Here is a 15,711-nt window from a genome sequence, read left to right as displayed (position 1 = left end):
TCCCCATTATTACCCTTGTTTTTTGCCCCTGTTACAAAAATTTCAGTCCAATATTATCCAGATATACCCATTGTTAATACCAAGCTATTATCTGGTTATTACTTTGGTAATTACATGGTGTTACCTAACTATTACTTCATTATTACCACACTATTACCATGTTATTACCATGCTGTAATGTAAAGTGCTACCCACTTTTCACTGCAGTATATTTACTGTAGTCATTTCTCCTACATGTCTCTGTTCTGTCAGCGTTTTGCAATGAAGGGATAAAGGGAAAAAAACTAACCAGTATGAATCTTAGTTGGCCTTTGGTTGTATTTGAATGCATTTGAATACAGACACATACCACAACTAGTCATAGTGTTTCCGTTGATCTTCTGTACTGCTGTCACAGTGATACCTTAATTGAGTGTGTCCTCTTTATTTTACAATTATTTGGGGCTGAGGCCATTTCTATGTTGCATTTCTCAAAGGCAGGCCCTGAAGATGTGCAGGGAACATCAACTTTGTTGGGGCTGACCACCTACATTTTTGTCTTGAACTTTTATTGGGACAGGCCTTTTGTTGTTCAGACAGACTACACCCCTGGCTAATTAAGATTGGGCCATAACTTGAGCTTCCGCTTTAATTTGATAATTCATAGCATGTGTGTGTCTATAAGAGTGTAGCTGTGTGTAACTATGAGTATCTGGTTGTTTTTGTGTAACAGAGGTGTTCACATCTAGGCTTACACTCTTGCATGTGTGTGAGCATGGGTGTGTATGCATGTGGAGGTCATCTGTCATTCTTCTGAATGGGATTTGCGCACAATAAACCCCTAGCCAAGCCCGGCAATGGAGATGGAGTGCACTGTCAGCTGTCCAGGATTTATGGAGGTCGATTCAGCTGATGGGTGCTGGGAAAGCCGTCTGATTAAGGGTGATTAATTTCCCTTAAGACTCACTTTACATCCTGCTATACATCCACACAAAACTTTAATTGCACTCATAATTATTCCAGAAGAAATCCCAATCCTATGCTCTTTGACTATAGTCGGGATTTTTTCATTTTTTATACAGTGGAGGTGAGAAGAGTGCAGAGAGACAAGAGAAGGAAGTGAGAATTAGAAATGCCTCGAGGAAAGTCGGAGGAGCGAAATGCAAGTGGGGAGTGTTGATATACTGTAAAATGTACTGTTTATGTATGGTTGAATGAATACTGAGGCATATTAAAGATTTATCTAATGAGAAGAGGGTATCAATGTAAAAATGCAAAGGGTAGATAAAATACAGGCATGGCTGATTTTCCCTGTTGTGTTACCTGTTTTCCATCCCTCCCTCCTACTGGGAGAAAGGAAGGCATAAGGTGTTGTTCGAGGTGGGTGTAAGAGCACTCATGGCACCACACATTAGTCTCCTATAAATTGGTAAGCCAAACCGAGTATCTGTGAGTGTGTTTTCTAATATTTGAATGGTTATGAAGGAACAAGACATATAAACCTCTGTGTTGATTTACCACTAAAAATGTGTGTATGTACAAAGACAGAAATGTGCATATGCGTTCATTAAGTTAGATTTATAAAGCTGTGTGAATGCCTGAATCTGTTTTATAAATCTCAATCATTGTGGACACAGGTGTCTTTCCACTCCTACAATTATCCATAAAAATGGATGTGGAAACGACCTTGTATATCAATACTAGTTCCTATTCCACTGCTCATAGAACCAGGAAGAACAGACACACGGGGTACAATGCAGTTAAACCAGTTCATCAGCATCAGAACAGCAATCATTATGTACAACTGTAATCACGACTGTGACTATTGACTATAGCGCCTGCACACGTACCTGTAAACCATCATCGCAGTAATATTCTCAATCGTCACTAATAAACGCCACAAGGATGATCAATGATTAATCTATAGAGCTCATATTGAAACAGTGCTTTGCAGTTAAGAATCAAATGCAAAGATCGTTAACACAGAAGTAGTGGTTCCAATGTTATCAAAAATAATAATAAAATTCCTTACTATATTATTATCATTACATATTAGACATTTTACTCACTAACTATATTGTATTCACACTGCCCATTTATAAAATATGTATCATAAACTAGTCTCTAGTCTTATTCAGTGAAGGCCTATGCGAGTCTTCTACATGTGAAGACGGGGGGGGCAGCGCCCTCTATTGACCAGCTGCCACTGTTTATCTCCCTCTTTGTGCCATACATTCTGCACCCGTAATTAGAAAACACATTTTGCTTTAGCTCAAAGAACTCTTATTTTTATTATTATTATTTATTATTATTTATTATTATTTATTATTATTTTTATTATTTTTTATCTTTATTTTTTATTATTATTTTTATTAACTCTTATTTTTATTTTCTTATTTTTTGCTGTGCCACTTTATCATAATCTTACCAGTGCAATACCTTAGTGCTGACCAACACTAAATGTAGAAACGTTGAAATTGTACAAAAAAAAGAAAGAACAAAAGAACTATATGGAAAATATTTTCATTCAATTATTTGAAGATTATTAGGTATCTGACATAATAATGCAATAAAAAGAGCTACAGTGTTTCCCACAGGATTTTATGAGAATCTTGTGGGTGGACCTCTGACCCTCTCGGGGGGTCAGGGGGCATGCTCCCCTGAAAGGAAATTTTGCACATTGTAAAGTTAGATTGATCAATCTAGTGCACTTTTAGCAAAAACTGAAGGGATTTAAGTAAGTACTTAAATAATAAATAAATGTTTTGTTCTCATATCAAGTAAAATAAGGGCTGCATTTCAAAATAAAAGACAGCACACCAGTGTGCTTTTGAAAAACTTTTTAGGTCTTAAAATAAATTTAAAAAAATAATAAATCCAAAACACCTTCATTTTCCCTTTTCTCCATTTTTTAAAACTCCATAGCACATCTTAACAGTCTCAACCAACTTTATACAAAACACAACTGAACAGTCTTTCTTTCCCTCTTATATCCCACTCCCCCACTTTCTGTTGTCCTGTGAGAAAATAGAACTCTAGCTTTACCTGCCAGGATTTTATCTGGGCTGGAATGGTGTCGGGGCCAGCCTCATACACATGTGCAGCTAGCATTATACTTTGTTTTAATAGTGTTGATAGTGGAGAATTCAGATTTGAGTGGGTATTTTTGCTTTAAAGATTTGTGCTCTATCTCATAGTGGCCCTTAACATTGCTGCTTTTAATAATTTCCATGGTCTCGGAACATGTGACTGGTTTTGAACTGCCCGCTGGAACATGTTCTTGATTTAAAGCTGTTTTTGTCAACTTTTGTCTTTTTAGTGCACGCCATGTGAAATATCTCTGACTCGCATATGCCTCCAAAATGTTTCTCTGTCCGTCTGTAATTTTTTCATTCACTTAGTTCAATCCGCTTGTCTGAATACGATTTGAATGGCTGAGTAGTGTCATGTGAGATGATTTCCAACGCGTGCAATTCTGTTGGTTTCAAGTGGCCACTAAGCCAGTGCTGCAAAGGCTGGAAAAGCTGTGGCCCTCAAAATGTAATAATTCTCAATATTTTATTAATTATAGGTCTGTGTCCGGATGGGACAGGGTCTGAACTGGGACTGTGTTCCGCCTATTAGTGACCTCTGCTATAGGCTATAGTCAATAGTCAATATAAATATGTTGCTTTTAATCTTGCATCGGTCCTGCATTGTAACAAAACCTTGACTGAAAGAGATAATCAGCATGTGTGCGTACAGCAGGGAGCGGGGGAAGGAAAGAAATGGTAAATGGACTTTACTGCACTGTACAAGTCTTAGCGACCACTCAAAGTGCTTTAAAACACAAATCAGCATTCACCCACACATTCATACACTGGTGGCAGAGGCTACTATGCAAGGTGCCACCTGCTCATCAGGAGCGTTAACCGTTCATACACACTCACACATGGATGGAAGAACCACCGGGAGCAAAACTGGAGTTCAGTAACTTGCCCAAGGACACTTCAACATGTAGACTGCAGGGGTCAGGTATGGAACCACTAACACTCAGATTAGACGGGCAACTGCTCTACTGCCTAAGCCACAGCCACCACAAGAAAAAAAGAAAGAAAGAAACAGCCCTGCCTAGTAAATGTCCTGCTGCTCTCTGGGTTTGAAGATGCAGGTCAGGAGGGGTTGAACAGGCTCATCAGCCAGAGATCCCTAATTAGGTAAATGGCTTGATTTTTTACTACGGGTATTTAAGTAGTAGTGGCTGTATATGTAAAGGGACTTCAGGTTTAGGAGGATGGAGAATGAATGTAATAAAAAGGTAGACTAGTGTTAGACTGACAGGCATGTGAGTATGTCGGATAGAGAAGTTTTTCTTTTATGTAAGCAGCCTTTAAATATACGTGATAGTGATATAAATTCCTCATGTCTGTATATCTCACAACGTAAACATACACCACAAAACACATGCAGACACACAAGCAACCACATACAAGATATATACACAAGCAGTGTAGCATGGAACTGTGATTAAGGGTTTGGAGACCATCTGAAGTTGTTGTTTGGTTCGGTGGAGGGTGAACGGATGGATGGCAGGATGGAGGGACAGAGGCAGAAAAGCAAGAATAGAGGGAAAGAGAAATAAAAGAGATGGATGGCCTACCAGTCAGGGTAGTTATTTAGAAGAGTGCTGTAAAGCTGTCTGGGAACGAACAGATTTCAGACTAATAGGCAAAAAGGAGGGCAGTTAAGGGCAGCGGACAGTCGGAGCACTTCTACTAAATGACACCAAGCTGCCAGGAATGCACATACAGAATCATGTAAATCTGTGATCTGTTTCTGGATGGATCCAATGCACAAGGTGAACACTAACACATCACTCCAAAACACATGGAAGGAAGACGAGGGAAAACAAAGATGAAAATAGAAGGGTGGATATATGTACAGACTGGGTAGAATAAATGAGGATTTTGCTGTACAGTACATGTTCCTCTTTACCTGCATAAAATTCAGGTCCATATACTGCTCCAACTACTGGATTCAGCTTCCAGCCTGCACAGGAGACGCAAACACACATACAACAGGGTGAATAATGGCATTGCTGCATGAACTTACCTGTCCATATGTCTTGTAAAAAAAACCTTCTCCAAAGAATCACTATACTATTATCTTTTCCCTTTTGGACAAATATGTCCATCAAACATGATGTTATACTGTATCCCACATGTCTTCAATACAAGATGTCTCTTTGTAAGATTTTACAAGACCCTTGCTGGCTATAAGTTGTATCTTGCATGCTTCGATAGAATATATCCTACAGCACACTATATACACAAATAATTTTTATATGCAACTATCTCTTGGGGCTTTTCCATTGACAGTTTTGGCCAAGCCGAGTCGTCCGTGCTGCTATGATATGTGTTTCCATTACCTGTTTTATGGCGCAGAGTTGAGCTAAGCAGCAACCGAGATGGACCATCTCTAGAGTGACGCCTAAGCGTGCCTGCCTCGCCTCAAAGCGGGCTGTGATAACATCTCGCGACCACGGCTAACCCATGACGAGCCCCCTTCTCCCCTCAAACAAACCTATTTGTTAGGAGACTTATGTCAGTGCCGGAGACCAAAGAGAAACACATTTTTAGAACACTTCTAAAAGCTTCTAGATAAATCTCAGTGGTTTGAAGTTTAGTTTCTCTTCTGTGTCCTTGTCTGTACTTTCACCATGTTTCAGCTGTCTCAGGAGTGTTTCAGCTGTTTCAGGAGTGTTGTTAAGTTACTGCCTTATTTTGCTGCTTCATACTAAAAGCTTTAATTAAAATAACTACAAATTGGGGGACTTTTTTGTGAAGAATTTATAGGGAAAAAAAACATTTTTTTTTTAACCAAATTAGTGGAGACTTGTTAGTGGCTACACTTACATAATTGTACAGGAAGGCAGACTACTTAGGGATACTCCTTTGACCACTAATCAAAACAAGCAAGTAACTAGTTAAAGACCTTCAAGCAGGTAGCCCTGTTGTAATGCGAAGCAAATCCGCTGCTCGATGGGCTGATGTGCCGAGTCAAACCAAGGCAAACCCGGCCAGCACATGTGCATGGCCCCATCTGAGAAAAAGAGACAATTCAAGAGCCAGCAAGTTGGTCAGCAGTTGGTGCCTGAGCCACTGGTTAGCCTGTGATGCATTTAATACAAAATATGCATGTGACATTTCCTGTGCATGCCAACATTGAAGATTAAAAACTGGGCACAACTGGTGGCTCTGTCACCTAATGACAACTGAGACGGATCAGCATTGGCAGTTGCTTAAAATACCAGCCACTATTAAAAGCAGTATTTTAATGAAAACCTTGACTGTCAGGCTAATACTATTTCCAAGTTTTACTCCAACCCTTCATTTTCGAGTGAACCCCTTGCCCCTAAGAGCAGAGTTACAAGGGATAGTGGTTGAAATCTCCCCTTAGTGGGCCAACCATTCAAGACTCTCATACATCATTCGTTGATGTCGGTGTTTAAGTTACGACCGGACATTTCCAACATGGAGTCTTTCTCTGTCTTTCTTTGTCGCTGATTATGTGTTATAAATACGTAGGCCTATTTACAAACATGGCCTGGATATATATACAAAGATTTATGATGATTGGACAAATCATTAATTTTCAATATCGTTGAGTGCAAAAAGGGCTTGAACCCACAAAGTGCTGCTTGTGGCTATATTTCCTACTCTCCTTTTGTTGTTATTATCCTCATTCATACAAATGTGCAGTCATAAGAAATGTTAATCGTTGAGCACTAATGTAGTTCTTCTTTTTCTATATTATTCAATCTATTTTTAGTGTTTGGCAACAATTTGCTCAACCACTGCTGAAGCCAACAAAGCAGATTGAATGGAACTGGGAAAGAGAGAGCAGAGGAGGAGAGAAAGAGAGATGAAGTGTGTGTAAGTGTGTGTGTAGCTTTGTCCATGTTTGTGCTTACAGCCTGCTGACAGTGACAAATAGAAAACCCTTCAGGGCTCATTCTCTATTTCTCTGCACCCTCAAACAGAAAGGTGGTGTGTGTGTGTGTGTGTGTGTGTGTGTGTGTGTGTGTGTGTGTGTGTGTGTGTGTGTGTGTGTTTGTGTGGAACAGAGGTGCTGACCAGTCCTGGCCATTAAATTCCTTTCCTTGATCATCCATTCCCTCCCCTTCTTCCTTCTTTTACTTTTCAGAATCTCCATCGCTCTCTCCCTTTCTCCCTCCACCACTCTTTCATTCCCTCCATCCCAATGAGTGTCTGTGAGAGAGATGGAGGAGACATACACACCCTAAGGGTTCTTCCTTCCCTCTTTACGAATGACTCCTGACTCTTTTTATTGGCTCTATTTATTTACCCATTCACTCTCTCACCTATCCACCAAATTATCCTCCTCTTACTTTAAATCCCCTGTCAATCTCCAATCTGCCTCTTTCTCGGCCACCCTTTTCCTTTTACCCTTTTAACACCACTCCCTGTTGAATAAGAGAAGAATAACTTTGCTATTTGAAAGATATTTCAAACCAATTTGCCTGCCTCTTCAACAAATATTGGTTTCAATAATCAAATGTGAACAACTCTTTTTGTGTGTAGGCAGAATTTGCTGCCTCATTTCCTTTTGTAGCTACATATTAGTTTCCTTCCCATTTACAATACAAGCTCGATGTGTAAAACTGGATCATGATGATTTACATGTCTTCTCATAATTATAACCATAAGATCTGTTGCTCTGTAACGCAGCCAGATCTGATACTGGCAGTGAAATGGAATGATGGGCAAGCAAACCAGACGGTAGCAAAAAGAAAGGAAAGCCCCAATTAGAATATATAAAAAGAATAGGGTGTAAAAGTTAACCGATATGAATCGGAAATCAGTTTTAAAGTTAAAGATATGACTACATAGATATGTGGACCTCTGGATTGATCTAAATCTATTGTCAAATGGTTGATGGCCCGATTTTGAAGTTATGAATCGGTTGAGAGAAGCTGCAATGCTGCTACTTCCTCACAGCGTCTTCAGACACTTGTAAAAGTTCAAAGGTCAGCGTGAGACTCTCGTGAGATGAGGCACAGAAATGTTAGCGTAGCGCTGACAAGGAAACAAAAGCAACATGTCCGACAATGCCAACAAGATTTACAATGCACCATCAAATCTAAAATCTAAAGTCTGGAAGAGATTTGGATTTTATAAGAAGGACTGAGAGTTGGACAAAAAGCAGGTCATTTGTAAGCTCTGTAGAACAGCATTTAAGTACAGTGGCAGCACAACAAATTAGTGTTCGCCTGGTGAGACGGCGTGATGAAACCTGTGCAGACGACGAGGATGCTAGTAAAGCTAGCACTAGCAAGAACACACAAGACAAACACACGGAGATTAAACACTTTTTCCTGCCGCAACTTGGCGAGGTCTAATCACAACATCTATAGCCCGTTTTATTGCTAAGGACTTAGGACCTGTCTGCTTTTGAACGTGTTGCTATCATAAGCTCTATTCTGTGACTGCTTGTAGTACTGCACACTGTTAACTGTCAGTGTCTACTGAAATTATGTACTTAATTGAACCATACTGCACACTGCTCACTGTCGACTGACAGTTGCTGCACACTGTTAAATTAATCCAACTTTTGAGTTTATCAGTAGTAAACATAACAACAGCCTTACCTGCTTCAGCCCTCTCTCCTCTAAAGATGTTCACACACTAGTTACGTCTAACCTTGCCACCACCTGTTCCCTCGACCCGATTCCCTCCTCTCTTCTCCAAAACATCTCACATGACATCTTGCCTTACCTCACCACCCTGATCAACTCCTCCCTCACTTCTGGCCATATTCCAGCTACTTTCAAGACAGCTACAGTAAAGCCACTCCTAAAGAAACCCACTCTAGACTCGGCTGACATCCGAAACTACAGACCTGTATTTCTTCTCTCATTTCTCTCTAAAACCCTGGAACGTGCCGTCTACAACGAACTGTCTTCCTACCTTTCGCAAAACGACCTCGTTGACCCTAATCAGTCAGACTTCAGGACTGCTCACTCCACTGAGACGGCCCTTCTCACAGTGACTCAGTCACTCCAGGCCGCCAGAGCCTCGGCCCACTCGTCAGTCCTCATCCTCCTCGACTTATCCTCTGCGTTTGACACAGTCAACCACCAAATCCTCCTCTCCACTCTGGCCGAACTTGGCATCGCTGACTCTGCTTTAACCTGGCTCGCATCATACCTGACAGAACGCACCTTTCAGGTCATATGGAATGGCTCCTTGTCCAAACCATGCTCTTTGGAAACTGGTGTCCCTCAAGGCTCAGTACTAGGACCGCTTCTGTTTTCACTATACACTAGATCACTAGGCTCTGCAATCACATCACATGGATTCTCTTAACACTGTTATGCTGACGACACCCAGCTGTTCCTCTCCTTTCCCCCATCCTCCAATACCCACATTGCCGTGCGCATCTCAAAATGTCTGGCAGACATCTTTGCTTGGACAACTGCCCATCATCTCAAGCTCAACCTTAGTAAAACTGAACTCCTCTTCATCCCAGGGAAAGACTGCCCTCACATGGACCTGGCAGTCACTGTCGAGGACATCACGGTATCGCCTTCATCGACTGTGAGGAACCTGGGTGTAATCCTCGATGACAGACTATCCTGCACCCCCAACATCACCACGATGGCCCAATTCTGCAGATTTGCCCTCTACAACATCTGCAGGATCCGGTCTTTCCTCATAAAGGAAGCGACGCAACTCCTAGTTCAATTGCTGGTCATCTCCCGCCTCGACTACTGCAACTCGCTCTTGGCTGGACTCCCAGCCTCTGCGACTAAACTGTTGCAACATATCCAGAACGCTGCAGCGCACCTCATTTTCAATCTACCCAAACTCTCCCATGTGACCCCCCTCCTCCGTGACCTCCACTGGCTTCCTGTTGTGGCCCGCGTCAGATTCAAGACCATGGTGCTGGCCTTCAAGGCCGTCAACCGAACTGCACCCATCTACCTCCAAACACTTATCACACCACACACCCCTGTGCGAGCACTTCGCTCTACTACATCAGCTGGCCGGCTGGTACTGCCATCGCTAAGAGCAAACAAAGACCGCCTAGCGAAATCCCGACTCTTCTCTGTTCTGGCACCTCAGTGGTGGAACGTACTCCCGACCAATGTCAGGACAGCAGAGTCACTTGCCATCTTTCGCAAAAGACTCAAGACTCACTTGTTCAGACTTCACCTCGACCCCGCATAGCATTACTCACTCCGAGGTATAAGCAGGTTAAAATAAAGATATACACAATAGTAAGAAAAATACATAAGATTCCCTGGTCTGTCCTGGTCTTATAGAATATCAGTTTGAAGGTAAACAGCGCCACTTTTATAGAATTGGCTCATTCTCACTTATAATAGAAAATAAATGTCTACATGAAACAAAGTATTGTATTGGATTGTATTGTATCATATCCAAACCGAATCGAATTGTACTGAATCAGAATCGAATAGTATCGAATCATTCCACGATAAAAAGAATCATCCCTGAATCATATCGTAGCCCATGTATGTGTCGAATCGTCTTATAAGGGAGAGATGCACACCCCTAAAAAAGAAGCTTGGAAGAAATAGAAATAAGGTTGATGTCTTACCATTTGTGTAAGGGTTCGCCACCTTTTTGTTGGTCATTACTCTGGCTGTGGCATTGTTGACCTGTCAGCAGATGGACAGAGGTTAGTATGAGGGCAAACATGCACGCACATGCACGTACACACACACACACACACACACACACACACACACACACACAGAAACTGTAAATGCTATGAACAATCCACATCACAAGCATTCTTAATGCCATGCTAGTATTTAACAGTTTCAGCAATGAGACCATGCCGTGGGTTTGTCTAATATCACTGTGTTGATATCATTCCCGGAACACCATAATTAATGTTGATGACCTGGTCATCCAGGTCATGGTAAATCTAGGTGCTGTATCGTAGGCAACTGGACTTGTTTCAGTTTGTTGAAGATGTTTCACCTCTCATACAAGAGGCTTCTTCAGTTCTAACTAACTGGAGGAGTTGCAGGCCTTTAAACTCTGTGTGGGAGTGTCCTTACAGAGTTGTTAAGGACACATATGAGCTCTGAGTTTCAGAGTCATTAGGGCCACTTGAGGGTCATTGACCCAACCAGCCTTCATGTGGGTTGCTAGGGCTAGGTGAGCCCAGGTGTGAATGGTTGTTAAGCTTTCTGGGGAGAGAACTCAGTACAGCATTGTAGGTGGGTGATCAGTAATGTCTTAGGCCACCTCCTCTGTTCAAGATGTAAGTGGACAGCAGAGTCTTGACCTGAGGAGTTGGCCCTCCTGTGTAGAACCAACGTCATTAATGTTGCTCCAGGACCATCATTTCAGCTTACAAGAAAGTGACAAAGTCTGCTTTGAAGCCTTCGTAGCTGAATGGGTTGAGTATAGATCTCACACCCAAGAGAAAGGAGTTTGTATTCCAGGTCACTTATTATTGTCTGTGTTTTTTTTCAGCTCCCAGTTTTCGCTGTTTGTTTAGGTATAGGCAACAAAAACAGAAAAATATGGTTTGAGTAAAAATAGACCTTTTCACACCATTAATCACGTGTTACAAAGGATAACTCCTCCCATGTGTGTAATTTTCTGGTCTTTTTCCAGAGTTGCAAAGCTATGACATTACAAATGACGAGGTTCCAGGAACAACAACACAGTCATATCAGATCTTGCACATGCAGTGAGTCAGAAGTCTGATGTTGAAACACATTCAAGTGAGAAAAGATTTAAACAACATATAAAAACTGGAACAAATGCACACACATATGGTAGTTTGTAACCCTTAAACAATAAACAAGATTTCAATGAGTTCAATTTACGATATTAAGAGTCCACAATAGCAGAAAAGGTAAAACATATCAATCCCATTTTTTTTATGCACACACAGCTCCTGCACAATTCTCTCACTACTCACTATTGTGCTGCATGCGACTATCCCACTTTCCCATGAGCCTGATTTTGGTGATTGGCAGGTGAAAAGTGACCTACTGTTAGGGGTTGATGTCATGAAATATAATGAGGGCTGCAAAATCTTGTGTTGAGTTTGCTTGTATTCATGTGCAGCCAAATTATTGTGGATGCTACCCTGGTAAGTTGGATCAAACTTTATTTAACAGGATTGTTATTTACTAACAATTTTACAATATGGGCTCACAGCTAGCTATTACCTATACATGACTATGTAACAGGTTGGAAAGGCCTAGCAGAGTCAATTTTGCACGCACTGTTAAGAAATTACATATACATACAACAAATTTTGCAGCAAATGAGCTTGGGAAGAAATGTAATGCTGCCCATACACAATTCGTTGTTAGCAATATGAGGAAACAATGTTAAATGCTAAATATGGAAAAATTGAGGAATGAGACATGATGAATCAAATCTCTGTGTGAGCTAAACCAAAATGCTTTTGTTGAGTGAACCTAACCACATACAGAACCCTGGTCTCCAGAGTCAAAGTCCTGTGAATTGTTCACCCACCAGCCACCTCGTTCTCACCCACAAACAGAAGCAGCATTTACATTTCTTCAAAAATTATTAACAAAAGAGCGTAGTCATAGTAGTATTTGAGACAAGGTTGCTGCATGTGAGTAAAAAATGAATGACACCCTCAAGATTCTTTTATTTGATTAACCCTATTGAGTTACAGTTGAAAAAAGGAAACGGGAAAAAGAGTGATCAGACAGATTAAAAGATGGGATAAATGTAACTCCATGCAAAAAGATGGTGACATCAAAATTGGACATTAACTGCTAAGGTCTGAGGACAAAAAGTTTTGACAAGCTGTAAGTCACAATGGCAGATCACTGTAGGTCATTTGGAAGGAATTCTTTTAAACATGGTAGTTTCTAACTCACATCAAACCCACCATGACTTCATGCAAAAACCACAGACACAAAGAGACATGACACAATAAGGAAGAAGAATAATTCATAATTTGTGTCAAAACACACTGCAACACACTAGCACACTCCTGAATAGGTCTGTATTTCTCTTTGTCACACACACTTACTGATCAGGGTTCGGCATGCAGCGTTCAAGGTGCAGCAGGCAGGTGAGAGAGAGGAAATGGATGGAGGAAGAGGGGGAAAAGAGGGAGTATTGCAGAAAACATCAGGCAGGCACAGAAAGAAAAGAGAAATTCAGGGGGAGGAGGAGGGGAGTAAAAGAAGAAGGGGAACAGGAGGTAAGAAGAGACAGGAAAAGGAAGGCACCTCTATTTTGCGTCCCTCTACGATTGTACCATTTAGTTTCTCCCGTGCACGGTCTGCATCTGCACTCGTTTCAAATGTTACAAACCCAAAGCCCTGCAGTGGCCCAGAGGTGGGATTGAAAATCAAACAACAGAAAGGAAGTCCAGAATTGGAATGATAAAACAAACAGGGAAAAAGGAGAGAGGAAAAAAACACAAAGCAGAGAGCTGCAGGTCAGGAGGAGGTCTAGATCTTGAAGCAGAACCCAGACAGACTGAAAGCTGGTTAGACAAACATGAGAAACCGCTGGAGTTACAGTAAGGAAAGCTGGGAACACAGGACATCAAACCACAGACAAGAGTGCTGATTATAATGATACAAAAGTAGGGTGAAAATGAATAGGTCATGTGGATGGACCATCAGTGTAAGTGCGAATTTCTGGGTATTAAATGTTCATCTGAAATTTTCTTTAGTTTTTGAAAAATAAACAGTTCTCTAACTGTAACTCCCCATGCTCTGTCATTTGTTTCTACCTGTGGCATTTCTCTCATTTTTTTATGACTGTGTTTTGCGTGTTTCATCCCTCATGCCTCTCACAGCAGTAGGTTTTATTTGGTTCTTCAGTTTCATTACCTCATGGTGAATACTGTACAGTCTCTGTGCCATCTGTGATTATATGATGTACTGCCATGTGCCATGGTGCTGCAACACATTGGCGAGGCATGTTCTTGTGAAGTGCTCTTGTGTTGTATATGCAGATCAGGTAGGGCATGGACCACATCCAGATTAGCCCTTATTTGTTCTATTTATTTATTTTACTTTTATTTTATCAGGAAATCACATTTAGATCAAAACTTCTTTTCCATGAGAAAACTGGCCAAAGCTGCAGCCGTACAAAATCACAACATATTAAAATGCAACATTACACAACATGATATTCAAAAATCCCTAGTATCACAGATACTGTAATACTACTTGTAATACTGTACATGTCACATGTCAGCATGTGACACACATGGCAAACATGTTCAGGGGTCTCATTTATAAACATTAGGTACGCATGTGTGTACACCACTTCCCATGCAAAAGTTGTGATCTATAAAAACAAACTTGATGGGAGAGTGTGCACACCTGGAAGCAAACCTTGATCCATGCGTATGAACATTTTGGAGGCAAGGGGAATTGGTGACACAAATGGTGAGGTGGTGAATTGAAGCAGATTGTAGAAATTAAATGTGAGAGGCATTATTCTGTGCATAATGATACATCTCACAATTGATTTTACTTCATATCAAAGTTATTTACTAGGGGTGTGCATCTCTCCTTTGTAAGATGATCAGATACGTATCTAGATACATAGGCTACAATACGATTATTTTTACTATGGATACGATACGATACGATTCGATTCGATTCGGATTTGGTACGATTCGATTTGATCTGGGTTTGGTATAATACCATATAATTTCTTGTTTAGTGTAGACATTCATTTTCTATTATAAATTAGAATAGGCCAATTCTATAAAAGTGGCATTGCTTACCTTTCAAATAGACATTTCATAAAAGAACCAGGGAATCCTATGTATTTTTCTTACTATTATGTTTATCTTTATCTTAACCTGCTTATACCTCAGTGTATAAAAACACACCTGTTGTCTGATCATGGACCTGAGGAACAACTATCCTGTTGTCTGGATCTCCATGATCAGGGGGTCTCTGAGCTGGATCTGTCTGCATTGTACCTCTTTGAACTGGATGTTAATGTCTGTATCCTCTGCTTCCTAGTAATAATCAGTGTATAAAATCACTCCTATGATTAACAATCAGACAAATGTTTACTACTGATAACAAACTCAAAAGTTGGATTAATTTAACAGTGTGTAGCAACTGTCAGTCGACAGTGAGCAGTGTGCAGTATGGTTGAATTAAGTACATTAATTTCAGTAGACACTGACAGTTAACAGTGTGCAGTACTACAGGCAGTCACAGAATAGAGCTAATGATAGCAACACGTTCAAAAGCAGACAGGTCCTAAGTCCTTAGCAATAAAACAGGCTATAGATGTTGTGATTATCTTAGACCTCGCCGAGTTGTGGCTGGAAAAAGTGTTTAATCTCTGTGTCTTTGTCATTTTCTTGCTAGTGCTAGCTTTACTAGCATCATCGTCGTCAGCACAGATTTCACCATTCCGTCTCACCAGGTGAAAGCTAAGATATGATTTTTGTCAAACTTTCGGTCCTTCTTACATAATCCAAATCTCTTCCAAACGATTGGTTTTCAGACATGTTGTTTTTGTCTTAACCTGGCAGGCAGGGGACAGGCAACACTACCCTAACGTGACCCACGAGAGTCCTGTGCTGACATTTAATTTTTATGAGAGTTTGAAGACACTGAGGAAGTAGCAGCATAGCAGCTTCACTCAACCGATTCATAACTTTAAAATCGTGCTGTCGACTGGCTCACAGTACATTTACATCGGTCCAGAG

At 40.8% G+C, this 15,711-nt stretch overlaps 1 protein-coding gene across 4 annotated transcripts in view; it reads right to left on the bottom strand.

Annotated features, from left to right (window-relative positions):
- Positions 1 to 15,711, bottom strand: part of LOC141016101 (RNA binding protein fox-1 homolog 3-like) — a 245,436-nt gene that overhangs the window by 34,275 nt on the left and 195,450 nt on the right. For all 4 annotated transcript variants that reach the window (XM_073490360.1, XM_073490361.1, XM_073490358.1 and 1 more), the window contains 3 exons: positions 13,247 to 13,339; positions 10,603 to 10,663; positions 4,954 to 5,007 (listed from right to left, as the gene is read on the bottom strand). In XM_073490360.1, the coding sequence (XP_073346461.1) occupies positions 4,954 to 5,007; positions 10,603 to 10,663; positions 13,247 to 13,339 (208 nt within the window). The remainder of the gene's footprint in view (positions 1 to 4,953; positions 5,008 to 10,602; positions 10,664 to 13,246; positions 13,340 to 15,711) is intronic.

Source organism: Pagrus major, chromosome 20 (genome assembly GCF_040436345.1).
Source record: "Pagrus major chromosome 20, Pma_NU_1.0".
Lineage (NCBI taxonomy): Eukaryota > Metazoa > Chordata > Actinopteri > Spariformes > Sparidae > Pagrus > Pagrus major.
The sequence above is the reverse complement of the archived record's forward strand: the minus strand, read 5'-3'. Positions and strand labels throughout refer to the sequence as shown.